Raw genomic sequence first — 18,102 nt, 5'->3', positions numbered from 1 at the left:
AGATATTAGTGTTGTCTCTTAAGAAACGTGCCCCTAACTGTGGAACTGTCTTGTTTAGAGACTGTTGCTGTGGAGGAAGAATCCATTCTCAGCTGAGGACAGACCTAGGTTACCCCTGACTCTGCCGTTTCTGGGGCCCCCAGAGATGGCCTCAGCTCTCAAACGGGGACATCATTAACTGCCCCTGACGGTTGCTGTCAGAAACTACGGTCCATGCAGGGGAAATACTCGGAACTGTGGAAGATGCTCAGTAGAGAAGATATTTGGGAGCTAGTCTCAATTTCTTAAGCATATACTGCTAAACTTTGAATCACACCAAAGTAACTGGTAAATAGTCTTGAAAATAACTCTTACCTTCTTATTCATAGCCAGGGCCAAAGCAAGGCAAGAACGCTGACTTTACTACTAACGTGCCTATAAGTGGGCTCTGAAAAGATATGTCCACATTCTAATTCCCAGACCCTGCAAACACTGCCTCATTTGGGAAAAGGATCTTAGAAGATGTAACAAGTAATTAGGTTAAGATCTTAAGATGAGGACATTAGCCTGAACTATCCAAGTGGGCCCTCAACACCATCATAACTGTCCTTACAAAAGAGAGGGTGAGGGGGACAGGACACATGCAGAAGAGGAGGTGACAGTGTGACAGTGGAGGCGAGACTGGAGTGATGCAGCCACAAGTCCAGGAATGCTAACAGTCACCAGAAGCTGGAGAGGCAAGGGGCAGATTCTTCCCCAGAGCCTCTGGAAGGAGCACAGCCCTACCTACACCTTGATTTCAAACTTCTGGCCTCCAGAACTGTGAAAGAATAAATTTCTGTTGTTTTAACCTACCTACTAAACCTGCAGTGATTTGTTAAAGCAATCATAGGAAACTAATATAATACCCTACTATGGAGGAGGGAAGCTGTTTAAATATATATCCAGGGGTTAATTAAATTTTTTAGCTCAACAATTTACTTGTTTATCAGAATGCTAAACAAGTTATTAAGCCAGAGGGAAATATACTTTAAAGCGACCAGTGTAAATATAAGGCTGGAACAGACCCGCATGTGGACAGCCCCTAGGGGCCCGCACAGTTTTCAATGCCAAGTAGAGGTGTGACGAGTGGGTGCCTTTTAAGGTTTCTTTTAAAAGTAGCCTTTTGATAAAGCCATAGAAGCAATCTGCCTGGTAAACCTTTTGGCAAACAAGACTGCAAGACAGAAATTAAATAAGGCAGTATCAGCTTGAGGCAAGCGCCCCCTTCCTTGGAGAAGCCAACAACTAGTTTGGAAACAGGCGCTAGTCCCCAGTCTTAAGAAAGATCACACTAAAGGCTTCAGGATATTTTAACAGGCCCTCCACTCACCTTTATAAACCAGTGTACTGACTTCCAGGGTAATCAAACCAAGCCAACTCTTGGAGAGCCCCTCTATCCTAGTAATTGGGGGAACCCAAAGTGAAATGAGCATGACTCACAAAATGAAGGGTTAAGGGATGTGAAGATAAAATACGCCTTGCACACCAGGGAAAAGTACACTCTGTAAACTAGGGAGTAATTAGTTTTCAGTCTTCGGGAGTCTGGAAGGCTGCTCTAAACACTTAGAACAGTGTGAATTTCACCCTTCATGGCACCTGACTCCAAAACTTCCACCCTCTGAAAGAGACTGGAAATAAACTCCACCTCAACTAAAAGGCCTACTCCCTGGACTTTTTAAAATTAAAAAGCAATGTCCACAACAGTCTGCAGTCCACTTCTAACTAGTTTAGGATGAGTGATGGCTGTGCTCCCCATCCCTGGTTCGAGACCCATTTTCAGTAAAATGTCGGGGATGGAGGACATTACTCCTTTATTCAAGCACCATTAATATAAAATTAAAAGACAGCTACTGCCAAGTTCCAGGAAAGGAGGAGTCCTGTAATCACCATGGCTATTAACTGCCTCCCCAGCCTCCTCGTCCTGGCATCACCAGGGGCTCCCGGGGAAAAGGATCTGCACGGCACAGATGCTCCTGGTGGCAAATGAATGGAGGAGGCTGTCCGCTTCCCTCTGCTGCTCACAATCACACAGCCTCCCTAGCATCCGAAGCTCCACGAACACACACATGCAACCAACGCACAGAGCACACATTTTCTTCTTATTCACACTCCGTCCTCACAGCACGATCTTTTTAATTAAGATACAGTAACAGTTATGAAGTGTTTTCTTAAGAGGGCTTCTAGGTTGCTGTTCTCTGTAAAAAAGGTTTTACTGGCTCCACACACTTCTGCCTCTTTCCTCCTGTCAACACAGAGGGACTGTCACCCAAGGCTCCTAAGCTAAGTACACACTGCCTGCTGTGTTTATCTACCGCTGTCCCCAGTACCGGGACAGGAGTTCACATTCTTTGCTTGGAAGTTCACTGCGGTGAAACATTCACAGCTGCACTCTGCACACCCGCTACACGCCACCAGTGCGACTCTGTTGTCTCAGGGCCACCCTCCAGGGTGGACGTTTACCACCTCCAGTTCACGGATGGGCAGACCTAGCTTCGGAAAACGGCTGTCCCACCCCGGTGGCGTGATGAGAACCCAGCTGGCCCACCCCGGGCCTCTGCTCTCTCTCCTGCCCCTGCTGCCCAGCCCGGGAGCAAGCCTCAGTCGAGGACATGCACAAATTCCCATCTCTGCAGTTCCAGGTTCCCACGCCCAAGAAGTGATCTCAACATAAGACAGCAACAAGAATAGAAAAGAAAAATGCTCCAGGTGTTTGCACGACAGTGACTGTTTTAATAAGATTAAAATCTCACTGCGGGGAGAGGGTATAGCTCAGTGGTAGAGCACCTGCTTAGCATGCACAAGGTCCTGGGTTCAATCCCCACTACCTCCATAAAAATAATACATAAGTAAATAAGTTAAACCTAATTACCTCCTCCCCAAAATAAAAAAAAAATTTTTTAAATCTCATTGAAACAATGAGCCGCTCAAAAAAAAAAAAAAAAAAAAACAGCTCACAAAAGGACAAACTTAGAGAGACAGAAAACATGATGAGAGGTTCCCTGGGGCTTAGGTGAGCGGGGAGTATGGAGTTATCACCTGACGATCAAGAAGTTTGTCTGGGGTGAGGAAAGAGCTCTGGAATAGACAGTGGTGACGGCCGCACAACACTGTGCATGTAATTAATGCCACTGAATTGTACACCTAAAAATGGTTAAAACAACAAATTGTATGCTACATATATTGTACCATAATTTTTAAAACTTCATAATGTCATATACCCAAAACCTGAATTGTACACTCTAAATGGGTGAATGGTAAGGTATATGAATTTATATCCCAATACAGCTGTTAAAAAAAATAAAAAGAAACCGCTTCCAATGGGTCACGCAGTAAATGCTATTTCTTTACTTTCCTCTCCCAGTAAAAATTTACAGTTGAAAATGCTACAGAGCCCAAAGACTGAGAAATAACCCCTCGCCTCCAGGGGGAAAACAACAAGCAAGAAAAGAGAGCACATGCATATCTTCTGCCTGAACGTCACTTAGTTACAAGCATGCTTTTTGCTCCCTGCCCTCTCTTTTCTAATCAAGGCTTATAACTGAATACAAAGCCCTACTTATAGGGGGTGTACAGTACAAAAGGTACAATTATATGGTATTTTCTATAAAAACAAAAAGCTCTCCGTTTGCTCCCGGCATCTGGTCAGAGAAGCATGTCCTCAAAGCATAAATGTTCCCACAGCAGGGACACACGGACAGACTGAGGCCCATGATGTGCCAGGCACTGCACACATGACAACCACTCTCCCACTTCACCCTCATGGCAACCCTGTGAAATGGGCACCAATGTTCTGGGCTACAGATGAGGAAGCTGAGGTACGAAGTGGGTTAACTTGTCCAAGATGGCACAGGTATGAGGACTGGGGCTGGGGTTCAAATCCAGACACCTGATCCCAGAGACCACAACTGCTGTGTATTAGAGAAATTAATCTGATGATGTTAAAATGTTAAATGCAAATAGGAGCCAATTATGTGGAGAACTGTGACACTTGTGCCAAGGACTTACCAACAGTACAAACTCCTGCTTATGTTGGCAAGTTGGAAGTCACTTGAAGGGGGTGGATTACTGTAACACCTAAAACAATGGACTTAATTGACACCCAAGATGAACAGTATCTCAGTAAAGACACATTCCATCCATTGCCTGGGATGCTACAAACCAACAGCAAACACCGGGAACCAGAAGAGATTAGCCTTGTCCTCTTGTTACTGCAGTACCTTCGGCTCCTCTGTGTTGGGGGGACAGGCAGCACGGGAAAACGTTAAGTGAGGGCCCCCCCGGGCGGTCAGGCACCACTGTGCTGAGAGACAAGCAGGGTCTGCTCTTCTGGGCACGTGGGTCACCCGGCCACCACACGGCTCAGCGTGAAGGGCCACTGCAGTACCTGAGGCCAGTAAGTGTGGCTCTGACCAGCTTCAGTGAAAAGGCAGGCAAGAAAGGAGGCTGGGCGCTGATCTTCAGTATTTTCTTTTCCTACAATCCTTCAGTTTAAAATCTCTGCTGTTAAGCAGGAAGCACACGCATATTCTAAGAAAAAACAACTTGCTGCCAGCACGTGATTGCTTTCCGTGGAGAAAGAGGGAGGAAGCATAGAAGTGCTTTATTTCAGGCATCACAATGATTCCTCCCCCATCTGTACTTCTCATGGTTATATACACCTTTACAACCGTCCATAAACTGCTGGATTCATTTGAATAACAAAACTTTAAAAAATGCTCCAAATCAAAGCCATCTTCCTTCCATTATGTAACAATTCGACATACTTCATCATCATCTGATTTTATGAGCAAACACTAAAAGGAGAGTACAAGAAAAGTGCTCTAATTTCATATCCACATGGTAATAAACTTTCCCCTTTATCATAAAACTGAAAACATAAAACACGTTCTGCTACTACATCTATGTTTCTAAACCTCCCAGCATGTTAAATTCTCTTCTATTTCAAGTAAGGAGAACAATACATGCTGGCCACCAACTAAGTTCTAGGAACTATCAAAGTCCTTTTCATCTCATGCAGTCTTTATCACCTCTATGGGAGGTGAACAGTTCCGCCCTATTTTACGGAGGAGGAAACAATTTGTTCAAGAACATATCACTCCTTCTTACAGCTTGTCTCCTCATCTACAGCTTAGAAAGAACATGGCGAAGTCATCCCAGGAAGACCTAGATTTCTACAGGAATCCCATTCAGACTCAGAACACGTGTGTCAAGAATGAGGCCGCCACCCTCTACAGCAAACTGTAGGCAATTTTTCCTTTTTAATTCCACTACTTAGAGATTAGCCAAAATAAGATATGTACTCATTTCCTTCCTCTTTCTAAGAACTGAAGTAAACAGAAAATAACCTCTCCCCAAAACCCTTCATAAAAGGTTATGGGTGGGAAAGGGGAATGGCTTGTTGGTAGAGCACATGCTTAGCATGCATGAAGTCCTGGGTTTAGTCCCTAATACCTCCATTAAAAAAAAAAATTAAAACATAAAGCATTATCTATAGGAGACTTCAAAGTGTCTTGCAGAAACAGATGACAGTTAATAAAACCAAAGGCAAAAGTCTGATTTTATGCTTTCTGCAGTGTAATAAAAAATAAAAGCAGAGAGTATTTTTAGCTCCTTCCAGCCTAAAAGCATTTGACCAAAGGATCTTCTCTAAGTCTGGTTTTCCATGCATTGATGAAAACTGACCAAGGTCATAAAAGAAGGTAAACCATTTCCTGAGCAGAGAGCCTAGGACATAAAGGAAGAACACAAGCCACATAGCCCGGCATCAGCAGTGGTCTCATCCCAATTTCCATCGCTCAGCAATCTTAGGGCTTTCATTCTGATGCCAAAAAGGAAAAGAGAAATATGGGAGGTGCTCAGGCCTTGAAAGAGACAAATGGCACCATGTAAAGTCCCGCTGGGACATTCTCCTGGACAAACAGAATTCACAAAGCATCCAGTACTGCATTCAGTCTGTGTGTTCTGCTCAAACACCAGCTGTCTCAGGATCTTCTCAACAGTTGACTCAATAAAGCTTTTCCAAAAGGCATGCCTAACACAGCCAGATGCTAATTTAAAATAATGCAGAAATAGGTAGAGTTTATCTCCCCTCAAGGTTAACTTTTTAAACACAAATCTGATGAGAGCAGAACAACATATATTTGCATATGCAAGTAGTCTAATGCCCATTCAAATTTATATTAGGACTGTGCATATTTGGTTAAGCTTACACTGAGAAAAGCCTGGTGCCCAAACCAAACAACCCTCAGAAAAATGTACAGACTTTTCTAAGATCAACCACTTGAGATAATGTTGATGACAACTGTGGAATGTTTTTCTACAAGGGCAATCTTGGAAAAAAAATAACAAAATAAAGGTTTAAGGTCACAAATGAAACCTGCATGTAAGTATGAGGTCAGTGTCAACACAGAAAGAGACGTCAAAAGAGGCAAATGCTTTTCCCACTTCCTAAATGGGTTAAAAATGGACGACTGTACTAGACCAAGCTATTCCAATGCAGAATAAAAATAGTCCTTATTTTGCATTTCAAATCCTTCTGGAATTTTTCCCCCCAAAGATGAAGAAGATATTCTTCCTTTAACGGACGGGGAAAAATACAGCAAAAAATCAAATTGGGCAAGAATTTTCAGTGCAATATCACAGAAGGATTCCTGAATCCTCAACTATTTTTGGTATGCATCTAGGTTTCAGCAAAAAATAATCAGAATGGACCCAGGCCCCAATTCCAAGTGAAGTTGTGTGTTTACTGTCCAGTTCTTCTAATAATCTCGCACATAATTAGCAATACTAAATTGATCTAGAAATGTATACAGTCTTACTTAAGCTTTTAAATCAAAGCTTATTTTGACTACTCTTCATTTGGGTCGCAGAGATGCCTGATAAACTAGAGACAGCCTATATCTAACCCAGTTTTTGAATCCATCACCTGAATTTAGTAGGAGCCGATTTTAGTGGAGAAGCAGGATCGTTGTTTTAAATATTTAAACATGAATAAACATCTCGCAGTTGGGAAATACTGTTGAACGACGAACTTAACATCACACACACAAAAATGCAAGGAAAGGCCATGATTCAAACAATTTTGAGTGTCAGTTGCAGGTTCCATGGTTGACGACATAAGCTGCCCTTCCAAAGATTTACAAAGGTACACACTGCCACCAAAGTAAGAGTTAAGAGCTAAGAAAATCCCATTTTGAACTGGCTACACAGCGAGAACTCAATTGCTAGCAGAATTAATTTTCCATGCAGAAAAATTCAACTCTAATTTTCATTCTACACTACATTCTTGCTCAGTCCTCTTTGAAAGATGTTTTGAAAAGTCAAACACATTTACCTTTGAACTTCCATAAAAGAAGTACAAAGATTTGAAGAAATAAGAAGCCACAGTCTGATAAAATTCACTAACTCAGTCTGCACAAATTCCAAACCTGTAGGAATCCAGATGTTTAGAATTAACATCTGTCTCTGCAGCATGTCACCTAAGTACAAGCACTGCGATACTGGAATTTATGCAGACTCTGAAGGAGACAGTAATCTTACAGGGTTCTGACAATACTGATAGAATTGTTAAGTGCTGCATATAATGTAAGGAAATGATGTAACCAACTCAGCACTGAAATAGTTCTTTCTCTCAGCAGTGGTGATCGATGTGGCTGCCCTGTTCTGTCTGGCTTGCCCAGAATCTCCCAGAACCAACCCTGTGAAGAGAGCTGGGGGTAAAGATGAAGGTTCAGGGCTCTGGCCCAGAGCCAAGTTGTGGCCAGCTTGAGGATTACATCCATAACTTTAGTCTCAGCTGTGTCAAGAAAGCACAAACCGCACTTTGAAGCAATAATCCTGAGATTCTTTGAAAATGCTCTGAACTTAAGACTTTTCTCTAAATCACACTGACTTCTTCCAGCAATGAAGGTGTCTGAGCAAGCTTTTACCTCACTGGATCTATTCAGACAAGCGCTTGGGAAGCAAGGACAATCAAAACTTCTCCAAAGATTATTTTAAAAGCCAGTTGTGTAACCAACATCTTCTTAGGAAGAACATTATTTAATAAGATAATAATGCAAGCATAAATAACAGCCTCCCATGTAAAGTTCGCAGGGGTAAGTCAGATGTGACTGCATATACATACACATACACGCAGTCACCCCTGCAGGTCATTTAAATTCTGAAACCACCAGCTCTTTGCCTTAGAAGAGATGCACCATCTTGGGTAATGTTTTCTTTCCTTTTTTTTTTTTAACACCAATATATTTAATGTATTATTTTTGAAAAGGTCAATTTCTATTTTTCAAAAAATATCACCTGAATCACCAGAGATGAGAAGTATTTTATCTAAAAACGCTCAGACCTCCCAAGCATCCCTAACTGACAACCCAGATACTGGGCTCTTCCACAGTGAGAGAATGTTGCGGGGTTGGGACCCTGATTACTTACTTGTTAAAAAAAGGTTCAATGAGTTTTGATCTGGCAGACACATGAATTTTTGGAGGACTAAGAAAAGAACCTAATGAAGGAAAGAAGCAGAATATTATATATGGTCAAGTAGACAAAGCCTGAAAAATAGATTTAAATCAACAGTATCATTCAGCAAGCGTAAAAGGTACTCATATGGGCCAAGTACCAAACCATATCACAGGTGAGCAGTGATGGTTCCTCTCTGTGTACTCTCCATCCCATCGCCCCAACCTCCTCCGACTCCAACCTCAAAACCCTCCCACTTCTGACTGGGTGAGTAGATCCCAGGGAAGGGGTAGACAGGTAAGATCCACGCTGGACCACTGCGTGTTTGACAGAAACATGTATAGTGAGTACCTAGGTAGTTTGCCATGGAGATGAAACACAGTCCTGTGATATAAGCATCATAGCCTGCCTCGTGGAGCTGTTCACAAGCTGTGGTATAACTCGGAAAACCTTTCGCACTTTCTAAAGAGAAAAAAGAAAAAAGTTTTCCCAAGGACATCACATATCATGAAGACTGATAGGCAAACTGCCCTGCCAAACCCAAATGGCATTAGTCTGCACTGCAGAAACATCCTAAATAAGCAGGCAAAAAGGCTATCTATTTCTTAATTCTCTCCACACAAGACCTTACAATATGAGACAACAGAGTCACTGAAAATGAGGGCTTTGGTCTAGACTAGAGGAATGCCTCAGCTACATTAACAAAGACTCAGCCACAGTTCTCCTCAAGCCATACTGGTGGGTGCTATTTACAGCCTTGCAAGCTTGCTCTGTGACAACGACTGGGATACAAGAGGTACTTCAGACTAATAATTAATAGCATGGCTTCTGTCGTCCCACTGTCTGAGTTTGAATCTCTGCTCCACCATTTATCCGCTTTGTGATCTTGGGTCAGTCACTTAGCCTCTGGGCCTCCATTTTGGAAGGAGGGAGATGACAATCAAAGCTCCCTCACTAGGTTTTTGTGAGGACCAAATGAGCCAATGGAAGTAAAGCTCTTACACAGTGCTTGGTACAGGGCAAATGCTCTGTAATTGTTATCTATCAACTCTCGCCAAAAGCAAAAGACTCCAGCCGACACTGGAAGCTGAATGTCCCTTACTATGTCTCCAAGCTTACAGATCTAAAGATGAAAGCACAACTAAGTCCAAAAATAGATCAGAATTTGCTATAATGCTGCCCTTGGAACATGGGGACACTTCATAGGAGAGACCATTTTATAACATGATTCTTTGGTCACGCTGATAATACACTGATTCTGAGAGAATGAGGTCTAAGAAGAGAAACCTGCTTTAGAGTAAATTCTCTACAAGAATATTATATGGAATTAATAGGAGAAAACTGTAACTCATAAATAAATATTTCCTAGAACCATTCTGGAAATAAGTATCAAAAAATCAGAATCAAAAGAATGAGTGGAAATTAATCATGAAAAGGCTATAATTGTTCTTACGTCAATACAACGCTCTTTAAGCAAGAATTCTTTAACCTCTATAAGTATCAAATATTAGATTTTAAACTTAAAAAACGTCTTTTAACAGGATAGCCAACTAAGAATTATCTTCTACTCTACCACCAGCTGAAAAACATATTTTCCAAAATCAATCATTTCTATTATATTGCTATAGAAAAGGTCTAAGTTTCCACACACCCTCATCCCCGCCCTGCCTTTTCCTTAATTCCTTTTTTGGACTATTCTAGAAAGGGAAGCAAATAACTATAACCTTGGCTGCTTCAGCACCTTCCATTGTCAATTTCTGAACCATCAGTCCTACCTTCAATGTCTCGGGAAGTCTGCAGGCCACAGCTAATGGAATGCTAATTACAGTATCAGCAGCACAACTAGGCCAAGAGGAACCAAGGAAGTAACACCTGGAAGGTTCACCAGATACCTGGGCCGGGGCCATGGCCAGACATGGCAAAACTTCTCTGCCCCCAAGAAACATTCCTCCCCATTCTGGTTTTCCTCACGGCTGCTGTTTCCCACCAAAGCCACTTCTGAAGGAGGCAGGGGTAGAAACTCTCCTTTCTCATCTGTAAATCCAGTTTCTAGGCTTTCCTGAGACAAAAAGTATATTTTCACTCTACTCCTGACAATTAATCACCAGCTCTTTGTCTCTGCTTAATCAATGCACCATAAAAAGAAAGACACATAAAGTTTTCGGCACATGCCAAGCATTAGGAAAGAAGAGCCCTGAAACTTCAATTGCTCAACTTCTCAGGGAACAGTCTACCCAATCCTACCCATACGAAATAGATGTAGGATCAGAAGACCATCTTCATTCAGAAAACAGTACTTTAACACAGGGAATGAGCAAGTTAATTCAGCCAAAATCTATAAATGTACAATATACGTAGCTTCTAGAACTGTTTCACCTTTCTTTTACAATATACGTTTATAATTATTACCAAGAGTTTGGGGCTTTTCAGGATCATTGTATATTCTTACCAACTTTAGGAGAGCTGAAAGGTGTCTCTTTTAACCGTTTTTCCAATTCCGCAAGGGATGTGTTGTTAATGATATCCTGAAAACCGGAAGCAGTGAATTATAAGCCTTCATCATCTCAGTGTAACACGTACTAAAGACAGTCACTCAATGCCAGGACAAACAAACAAAAAAAAGCACCTAATACTGCCCCCTTGTGTTCTTTAAAAAAAAAAAACAGAGGGGTGGTTTATTCAATGTGAAAGAGAAACAGTAAGTTTAATTTCCACCATATGGAAAGTATAGCCATATGAAAGGTTTTTACAGGTGTGTTAAGTATCTACAGACCTTTGGCCATAAAGCTGCACTGTTCTGGCATTCATTTCACTCAGTTATATAAGTCACTTCAGAAAGTAGCAAATGATTATACTTTTATCTGAATTCTCTTGATTATAAAATATATCCAAAACATACAAGATAAAAATAAATGGAGAAATATGTGTATGTAACCTATTCAAAAATACATTATATAATTTAATATTAAAAATGTACATTCAGAAAGAATAAAGGAGGAAAAAAAAAACATTACACAACAACCCAAAGACAACTGTTCACATTTTGATACATTAACTTTTAGTCTTTCTCCAATTTCTCTTTCCCTTTTTTGTTCTTTTCTTTCTTTCCCTCCCTCTCTCTCTCCTGGATGTATTTTTAAATGACATTTAAATAGACAGAATTCCAAAGCTCTTGTAGCAATTCAGAAAATTTCAAACTATAGTTTATCAGCAATAGTTCAAGTTTTAAAAATACCTTAAAAGGTTGTGTGCTGGCCATCAATTTAGTATCCAAGAGTCTAAAAACAAAAGAATTTTTAATAAAGTAAACAAAACATGTAGCAATGTTCAAAATGTATTTTACTCAAATGAATAGCTTATTGTCTTAAAAGTGGACAGGGGAATTAATAAGCACATTAGCCAGTCTGACCTCTTCTATGTTACACTGAGGACTCAGTCCCCTCAACGGGCACCTCACTAAGGGGCTGTGGGAAAGTCCATACCCAGAGCACAAGTTCTAGATTTACTTGCACCCTGAGAGGGCAAGTCAAATATCCGAGTATGTTTTTACACAGTTCAAACACTGCCACAGGTCTCACATTCCCGAGCTGTGACCACCTCCTACTGCTACCCGGATCTGTATGACATAAGTTCTTGGAGGGTCAAAATCTGCATTTGGTAGTTTCACGCCGTTGTGTTTTCTTACTATTCTGTTTCAGAGATTGGAATACTACAAGAAAAAGAGAGAGGCACTGATTATGCAAACTTCGTGCCTTCTCACAAAATGTGAGCACTTTAGTGAACTGGACAGAAATAGCCCGGCTGAAAGAGCGACTGCTGCACGGGTCCTAGAGCTCTGACCCTTGCTCTGTGGGCTGCAAGTGGCTGACATGCGACACAACGCTGACCGTGAAAACACTAACGGGTAAAGGCACTGACTTAAAGTTAAGGGAAAAAATCCTCTAGTCTTGACTTGACTACAGAACACTCTCCACTGGTTATAATCAACTATATCCAACTATACATTCAACTGTGTCCAACATTCAACGGAATTCCCTCGACTGGACATGTCAGTGTGACAAGGTTCACCTGACACACAGGAAACGTAAGCGCCAACTCGAGAAGACCTTACCAGTTCCTCAGACAGCGGGACGTGGGATGAGGGAAGAAGAGTTGCTATTTTCACAGTCAGTTCAAATTTTGATTTTTAACTTTTAACAACAAAACCAATCATCAATGGTAAAAGCAAACCATCACAAAGCCGGAACTATTACACCATTTCCTAGCTTATGCAAACTGGACTGTAATCACGATCTAATGGTTTTAGTAAGTTACTGTGTACCTATGTGTGTTAGATGCCATGATGACTGTTTTAAATGAAAGACAAATCCTCAAAGAAAGCTTACCTGGGGAAAACACATGCTGTCATCTCCTTAAACTCATTTAAGTCCTAAGAAACAAGAGAATGCCCTGTTATGATTTTATCAACACACTCAATGTTTAAAACATAAATATTTCAAGTTCCACAGCTCTCTTCTCAAACACAGATACCTTACACAAGCCCTTTAAGCTAAACTATCAGGCCCATTTCTTGTTAATAATTACTTTTTTAGAATACTGGGAATCATATGACCTGATATTAAATTTCTGCATAACCAAAACAGACAAATCTGAGCGTGTTATGGCTGAAACAGGAGGGGACAAAAGGTTTCCACTGTATGGAGAAAGCTGTCAACAACAGCCGCATCACACAACTCACCACAGTAGGGGGACTAGTAGAGCTATTCAAATAAAATGGTTCGTGCAGGAAGTGGACACCCTGTAAACCAGGTTATACTTTTAATGGAACATCTTTCAAACATTGCTTAAAATGGGCACTGAAACACACAGTTTCCAATACACATGACTCTCTCTTTAACGACTCGGAAAACTGCTAAAGTGGTACCAATAGCAAGTGCCTGAATTAGACAATTCATTTCCCAAGTTTATTTGATCAGGAAGTCTAGCGCTGAAATGAGACTGCGCTCCTTTTAAATTAACTCATTTACATGCGTAATTGCCACAGTGCACTGCGCAGTCATACTCCTGACCCCTGCGTAACTACACTTCTCTGTGGCGTTATTCATGCTTCATAGGAAACTGCCATTTCTGATTAGCTTTTCAAACCTGTAAATACAGACTGTATTTAGCTAGCCCGAAATATTTACCAGCTTTCCAACGGCTATCATTAGATTAATGAACAATACAGGAACAAGTGGTTTCCATGCTAAATCAAACAAAAACGCGATGAAGACTCCGTAATCCCTCAATACCATTACAAAGCCTCACAAGCAAGGAAAATTAAGAGTTATGGCAACTTCCAGGGCCAGCAGATAGCAGAGTTCCAGACCAATGCCTTCTAAAAGGTCATGCTGAAGTACCAAGGAGACTTTTAAGAAGAGACTCACCCCTAAAAGCCTGCTCCAAAATATGGATTCTTGAGTATAATTTTATATGCAACATTTGATACCAGTGTATGAAAACGTTCTACCATTTTAAATAGGTGTTCTCCTTTATTCTCATCACTTCTTCTAAAGGGAGATGGAAGAAAACCATTTTCTCCCTCTGACAATGACATAACACAGAGAAGCTAAATGACTCACTCAGGCTGCCTTTGTAAGAAAGCAAGGGATAAAATCACTTATCCTAACCTACCTTCTACCTTGCAGCATATCATATGCTCTTTCTAATAGGATTTGATTCAAAACTAGTTACGTTCAAGGCAACATTTATTAAATGCTTACATACAAAGCACACAGACAATAAAAGGTTATACTCCTTGTCGAAGGAGCTAATCACCTAGAAGGAAAAGCAGAGTAAGCTGTAGAGATAAAATTTATGCAACAAAAGGGGTACGCAGTTCTGGCGGAATTCAGAGGAAGGAAAGATGGCCTCCTGGGCAAGGGAGTGGGCAGCGAAAGCTTCCCGGAAGAGGTGTAAGCGGGACCTTGGTAAGACAGGTAAAGCCATATACAGCAAGCACTGAGAAAAACTAGAGAAAATTCATGTTGGAGGAAATTATATACCAAAACCACAGACGTGTGGAAACACAAAACGCTTCCCAGGGGAAAAATGAGCCAGTCTGGCTGGGAATAAGAACAGTAACAAACGACAAGACTCGTCAAACCAGCACAAACCAAGACAAGAAGGCTGGGTCAGATCACAGGAAGCTTCATGTGCCAGGCTAAGAAGAATCGACTGTATAGAAAAACAAAGAATGTGGGATTAATTCAGAATTTTGAGCACGACCCGTGATGTGAACAGAGCCATACATCAGGAGATTATAAAACTGGCACAGTCGGAAGATACTCATTTGTCAAATCAATATTTAATGTCTCCTATGTGCCCAGCTCTGTTTGGTGTTCAGAACACGTATAAACATGATATTAAATACACTTTCCTCCTTCTTTATTGATAACTTCACTGCTTTAAAGGTCAAAAAGTCGAGATAGAGGCTGCCACTATTCGGCCAATAAGGAGTGGTTGATCTGAAATTAACATTTGGTCTTTAGATTTATACAATGCAAGTTCACACCCATCATGTTTGTTTTGAGACTCACAACTATGATGCCTCTGAGTCCCAGATGGTGACAGAGGGACAACCTTAAGGTTGCACAAATAGGACAAGGGAAGAGACAGACCCACTGTATTCAGAACTGGGCTGCGTTGGACTTTTCCAAAGAAAATCAAGATGGTGACGCAACAGTGTCCTGTAAGAAACGCGAAGTAACTGAGGTTTTGCAGATGTATAAATGACACTGAATCCTAGATACCATTGAGTCCCGAAGTCATAAGAGATGAATCTGGTGGCCGTTTAAAGCAAGGGTTGGCAAACTCTGGCCTGTAGGCCAAACCTGGTCCACCATCTATTTTTTTAAATAAAGTTTTAGTGGAACAAAGCCACACTGCATTCTAGGGCAGTTTTCAAGCTGCAATGGCAGTGTTGAGAGTCCTGACAGAGACTGTCCAGCCTGGAAAGCCCCAAATATTTCACTACCTGGCCCTTTATGAAAAAAAAAAGTTTGCTCACCTCTGGTTTAAAAGATGGGCTGAAGGTGAGACAGGGAATCCTGCCTGGAGTTCGCTAAACTCAGGATGAGAAATAAGGCTCCTTGCTACTTGAAATGAAAAGAATCCAGATGTGAGAGACAGCCTGGAGACAAAATCTCCAGGATTTTGCAACTGGCCAGACTGGGGGACAGACAGAGAGTCAAAACTGATGTTAAAAATAGTATTGGTGACTGGACATTATTTATAGCAAAGGAATTGGGAGAAAGAACTGGTTTGGAGACCAAAGGAAAGAAAGGTGGTGTAAGCTACACATCTCATTGGTGACATGTGAATTTTAAACACCACTCAGTCTGAAGGCTATCCAGGTAGAGACGTATAGTGTCCAGTGTGAAGTGTGTACCTGGATCTGAGGAGAGATCCCAGCTGGAGATAAAGATGTCGGTGTCTTCAGCTGAAGTCCTGAAGATGGGTGAGATCACTAAAGGACAGAAAACATGGAGAGAAAATAAAGGAGAAGGGAGGACAGAGTAATGAGGGGCAGATGAAATGAGGCCACATGCAGTCAGGGAGCAGAAGAGGAAGAGACGGCAGAGAAGCCCCTTTCCCAAAGCTTGTGCTTTGGTGCACTGAGATGGCTTGGCTCCAAGAGTAAAAACAACACCAGAGTCAACAGAGACCTTGGTCAGGAAGCAGCCTCACAAGAGGTAACCAAGAATTCTGCTGACCTGATACGGACCAGATGACCTCCAGCACTTCCCACCTTCAACAGCCCTGCAATGTCTAATGTCAGCAATGTTAAACTATGAGACCACACCTATGGCCCAGGAACGCCTGCCGGCACTGAGTGAGCAAACCGCTGGCATCAAGGGGAAATCAACGTTTAACCTTACTCGGGTAATGGCAGATGACCGAAGATCCCTTAAAATGGCCTAGGGACACCTCTTTAAAAATGTACAACCAAGTGCAGGAGACTGTCTCTCTGGGAACATGCTGCAGACAAGGAAACAGCACCCCAGCAGAGAACAATCTCTCAGTTAGAAAGAGTCAGAAATTTTACAACACAGGCTGACAAGTCACTTACCGCAGGCAGAGGGCAGTAGAACTGATGAATGGTGTGCATGACATCCAAAAGCATGTTGTGCCCAATGACAAGTTTTCCCTAAAGAGAGTCACAGTTAGGAAAAGACTTCTTGGTACAAAATTACATTGGGGTATGGTTCACTTCCATGAGGATTCTGTACTAAACTTACTTTTCACTATTAAAAAATATATAAAGATATGCAAATAAAGAAATTTGGGCTGGCTTCATCCCTCTTCCGGTGTTAAACCCAGAATGCAAAGTAAAAGCTCCAAATGATTTCATTTGATTGATTTTTATTCCTCTTGCCACCCTCAAGAATCAGAAATAGTAAAATTTTCATTGACGAGCTCAGAAAAGTAACCGAAAATGCTAAGTACCTTGAACTGTTGAATAATTTGTGAACAAACTCCAAATATCTATTTTAGGAGTGCATTCTTTAAAACACTCATTTATTTTTAAAAGATAACATTCATAACAATACTAAGAGGTGAAAATAACTAATTTCTAATTATATTAAACAGAAAGAATTTTCGTTTCCTTCATCATGTATGTCAAAATTCATGGGGCATGTCCTTAAATACCTTTTCCAATGAAATTCACTGCTTTTCAACCAGCTAGGTACAATATATGTGCAATAAGTTAGTCAATTTTGGTAAAAAATTAAACTACCAAAATGGAACATCAGCTTTGGCCTTAACTAGCCAGGTGACACCATTTTTAACATAAAGCATTTGGTCATGACAGTGGAGGTTTATACTATGTCCCAGTGGACCTTCAGAATAACACTCCTTGACTTATAGGGCTAAACATAACTTTTTGAAATAAATAATTCTACACAATATCTCCCAAATCCAATAGAGAGACCAGCCGTCCTTGTGGTTCAGTGTTTGGGTACATCTTGAATATCTACACGATGCTGAAACACCAAGTACTGACTGAAACCATACAGCAGGTGTGGAAGGAACCCAAAAAGGAATACAAACCCTACAAGACGACCCCAACTGTGTTATAAATGAATCTCTTAACCACACGGAAGGAGGCTGGGAAGAAACAGGACTCATTATGAAAACAGTAAATAATAAGAATTGTATTTCCCAATGTTGGAGGAAAAAAAGTTACAAATAAGAAAAGAGAGTGGGCTGAAAAACTCTGTGGGACTGGACTGGAATCTGAGGTATATCAGTATAAAGGCACATTGTTTTATATACACGTATGTCAGACACAGAAGTATCAATATGCAAGGTTGCACACATGTAACATTCTTAACTCTGCCCAGCAAGGGGAACTGGAAGCAGTTAATGGCACAGCAGTGGCCCAGCACCCGATCTTGATTTTTAAACACCATTCTCCAAGAAAAGGGACCAGGACTCCTTGGAGAAGTCGCTGATTCCAGAGCTGAGGCAGGGAAAACATAAGATCAGTCTGGAACATCTTGTGATGTGAGAAAGGAAGGAGGTGCTCAGAAAAGGATGGGGCTGGTTCCCAGGACCCAGGAGCCAACCTGAAGAAGCTCC

General features: G+C 41.3%; 1 protein-coding gene across 6 annotated transcripts in view; it reads right to left on the bottom strand.

Moving 5' to 3' along the window:
* Positions 1-18,102, bottom strand: part of PARN (poly(A)-specific ribonuclease) — a 148,587-nt gene that overhangs the window by 103,294 nt on the left and 27,191 nt on the right. For all 6 annotated transcript variants that reach the window (XM_010961112.3, XM_045521250.2, XM_010961111.2 and 3 more), the window contains 6 exons: positions 16,589-16,666; positions 12,864-12,907; positions 11,714-11,756; positions 10,928-11,003; positions 8,830-8,940; positions 8,452-8,521 (listed from right to left, as the gene is read on the bottom strand). In XM_010961112.3, coding sequence (XP_010959414.1) covers positions 8,452-8,521; positions 8,830-8,940; positions 10,928-11,003; positions 11,714-11,756; positions 12,864-12,907; positions 16,589-16,666 — 422 coding nt within the window. The remainder of the gene's footprint in view (positions 1-8,451; positions 8,522-8,829; positions 8,941-10,927; positions 11,004-11,713; positions 11,757-12,863; positions 12,908-16,588; positions 16,667-18,102) is intronic.

The sequence above is a fragment of the Camelus bactrianus genome, chromosome 18 (assembly GCF_048773025.1).
Source record: "Camelus bactrianus isolate YW-2024 breed Bactrian camel chromosome 18, ASM4877302v1, whole genome shotgun sequence".
NCBI lineage: Eukaryota > Metazoa > Chordata > Mammalia > Artiodactyla > Camelidae > Camelus > Camelus bactrianus.
The sequence above is the reverse complement of the archived record's forward strand: the minus strand, read 5'-3'. Positions and strand labels throughout refer to the sequence as shown.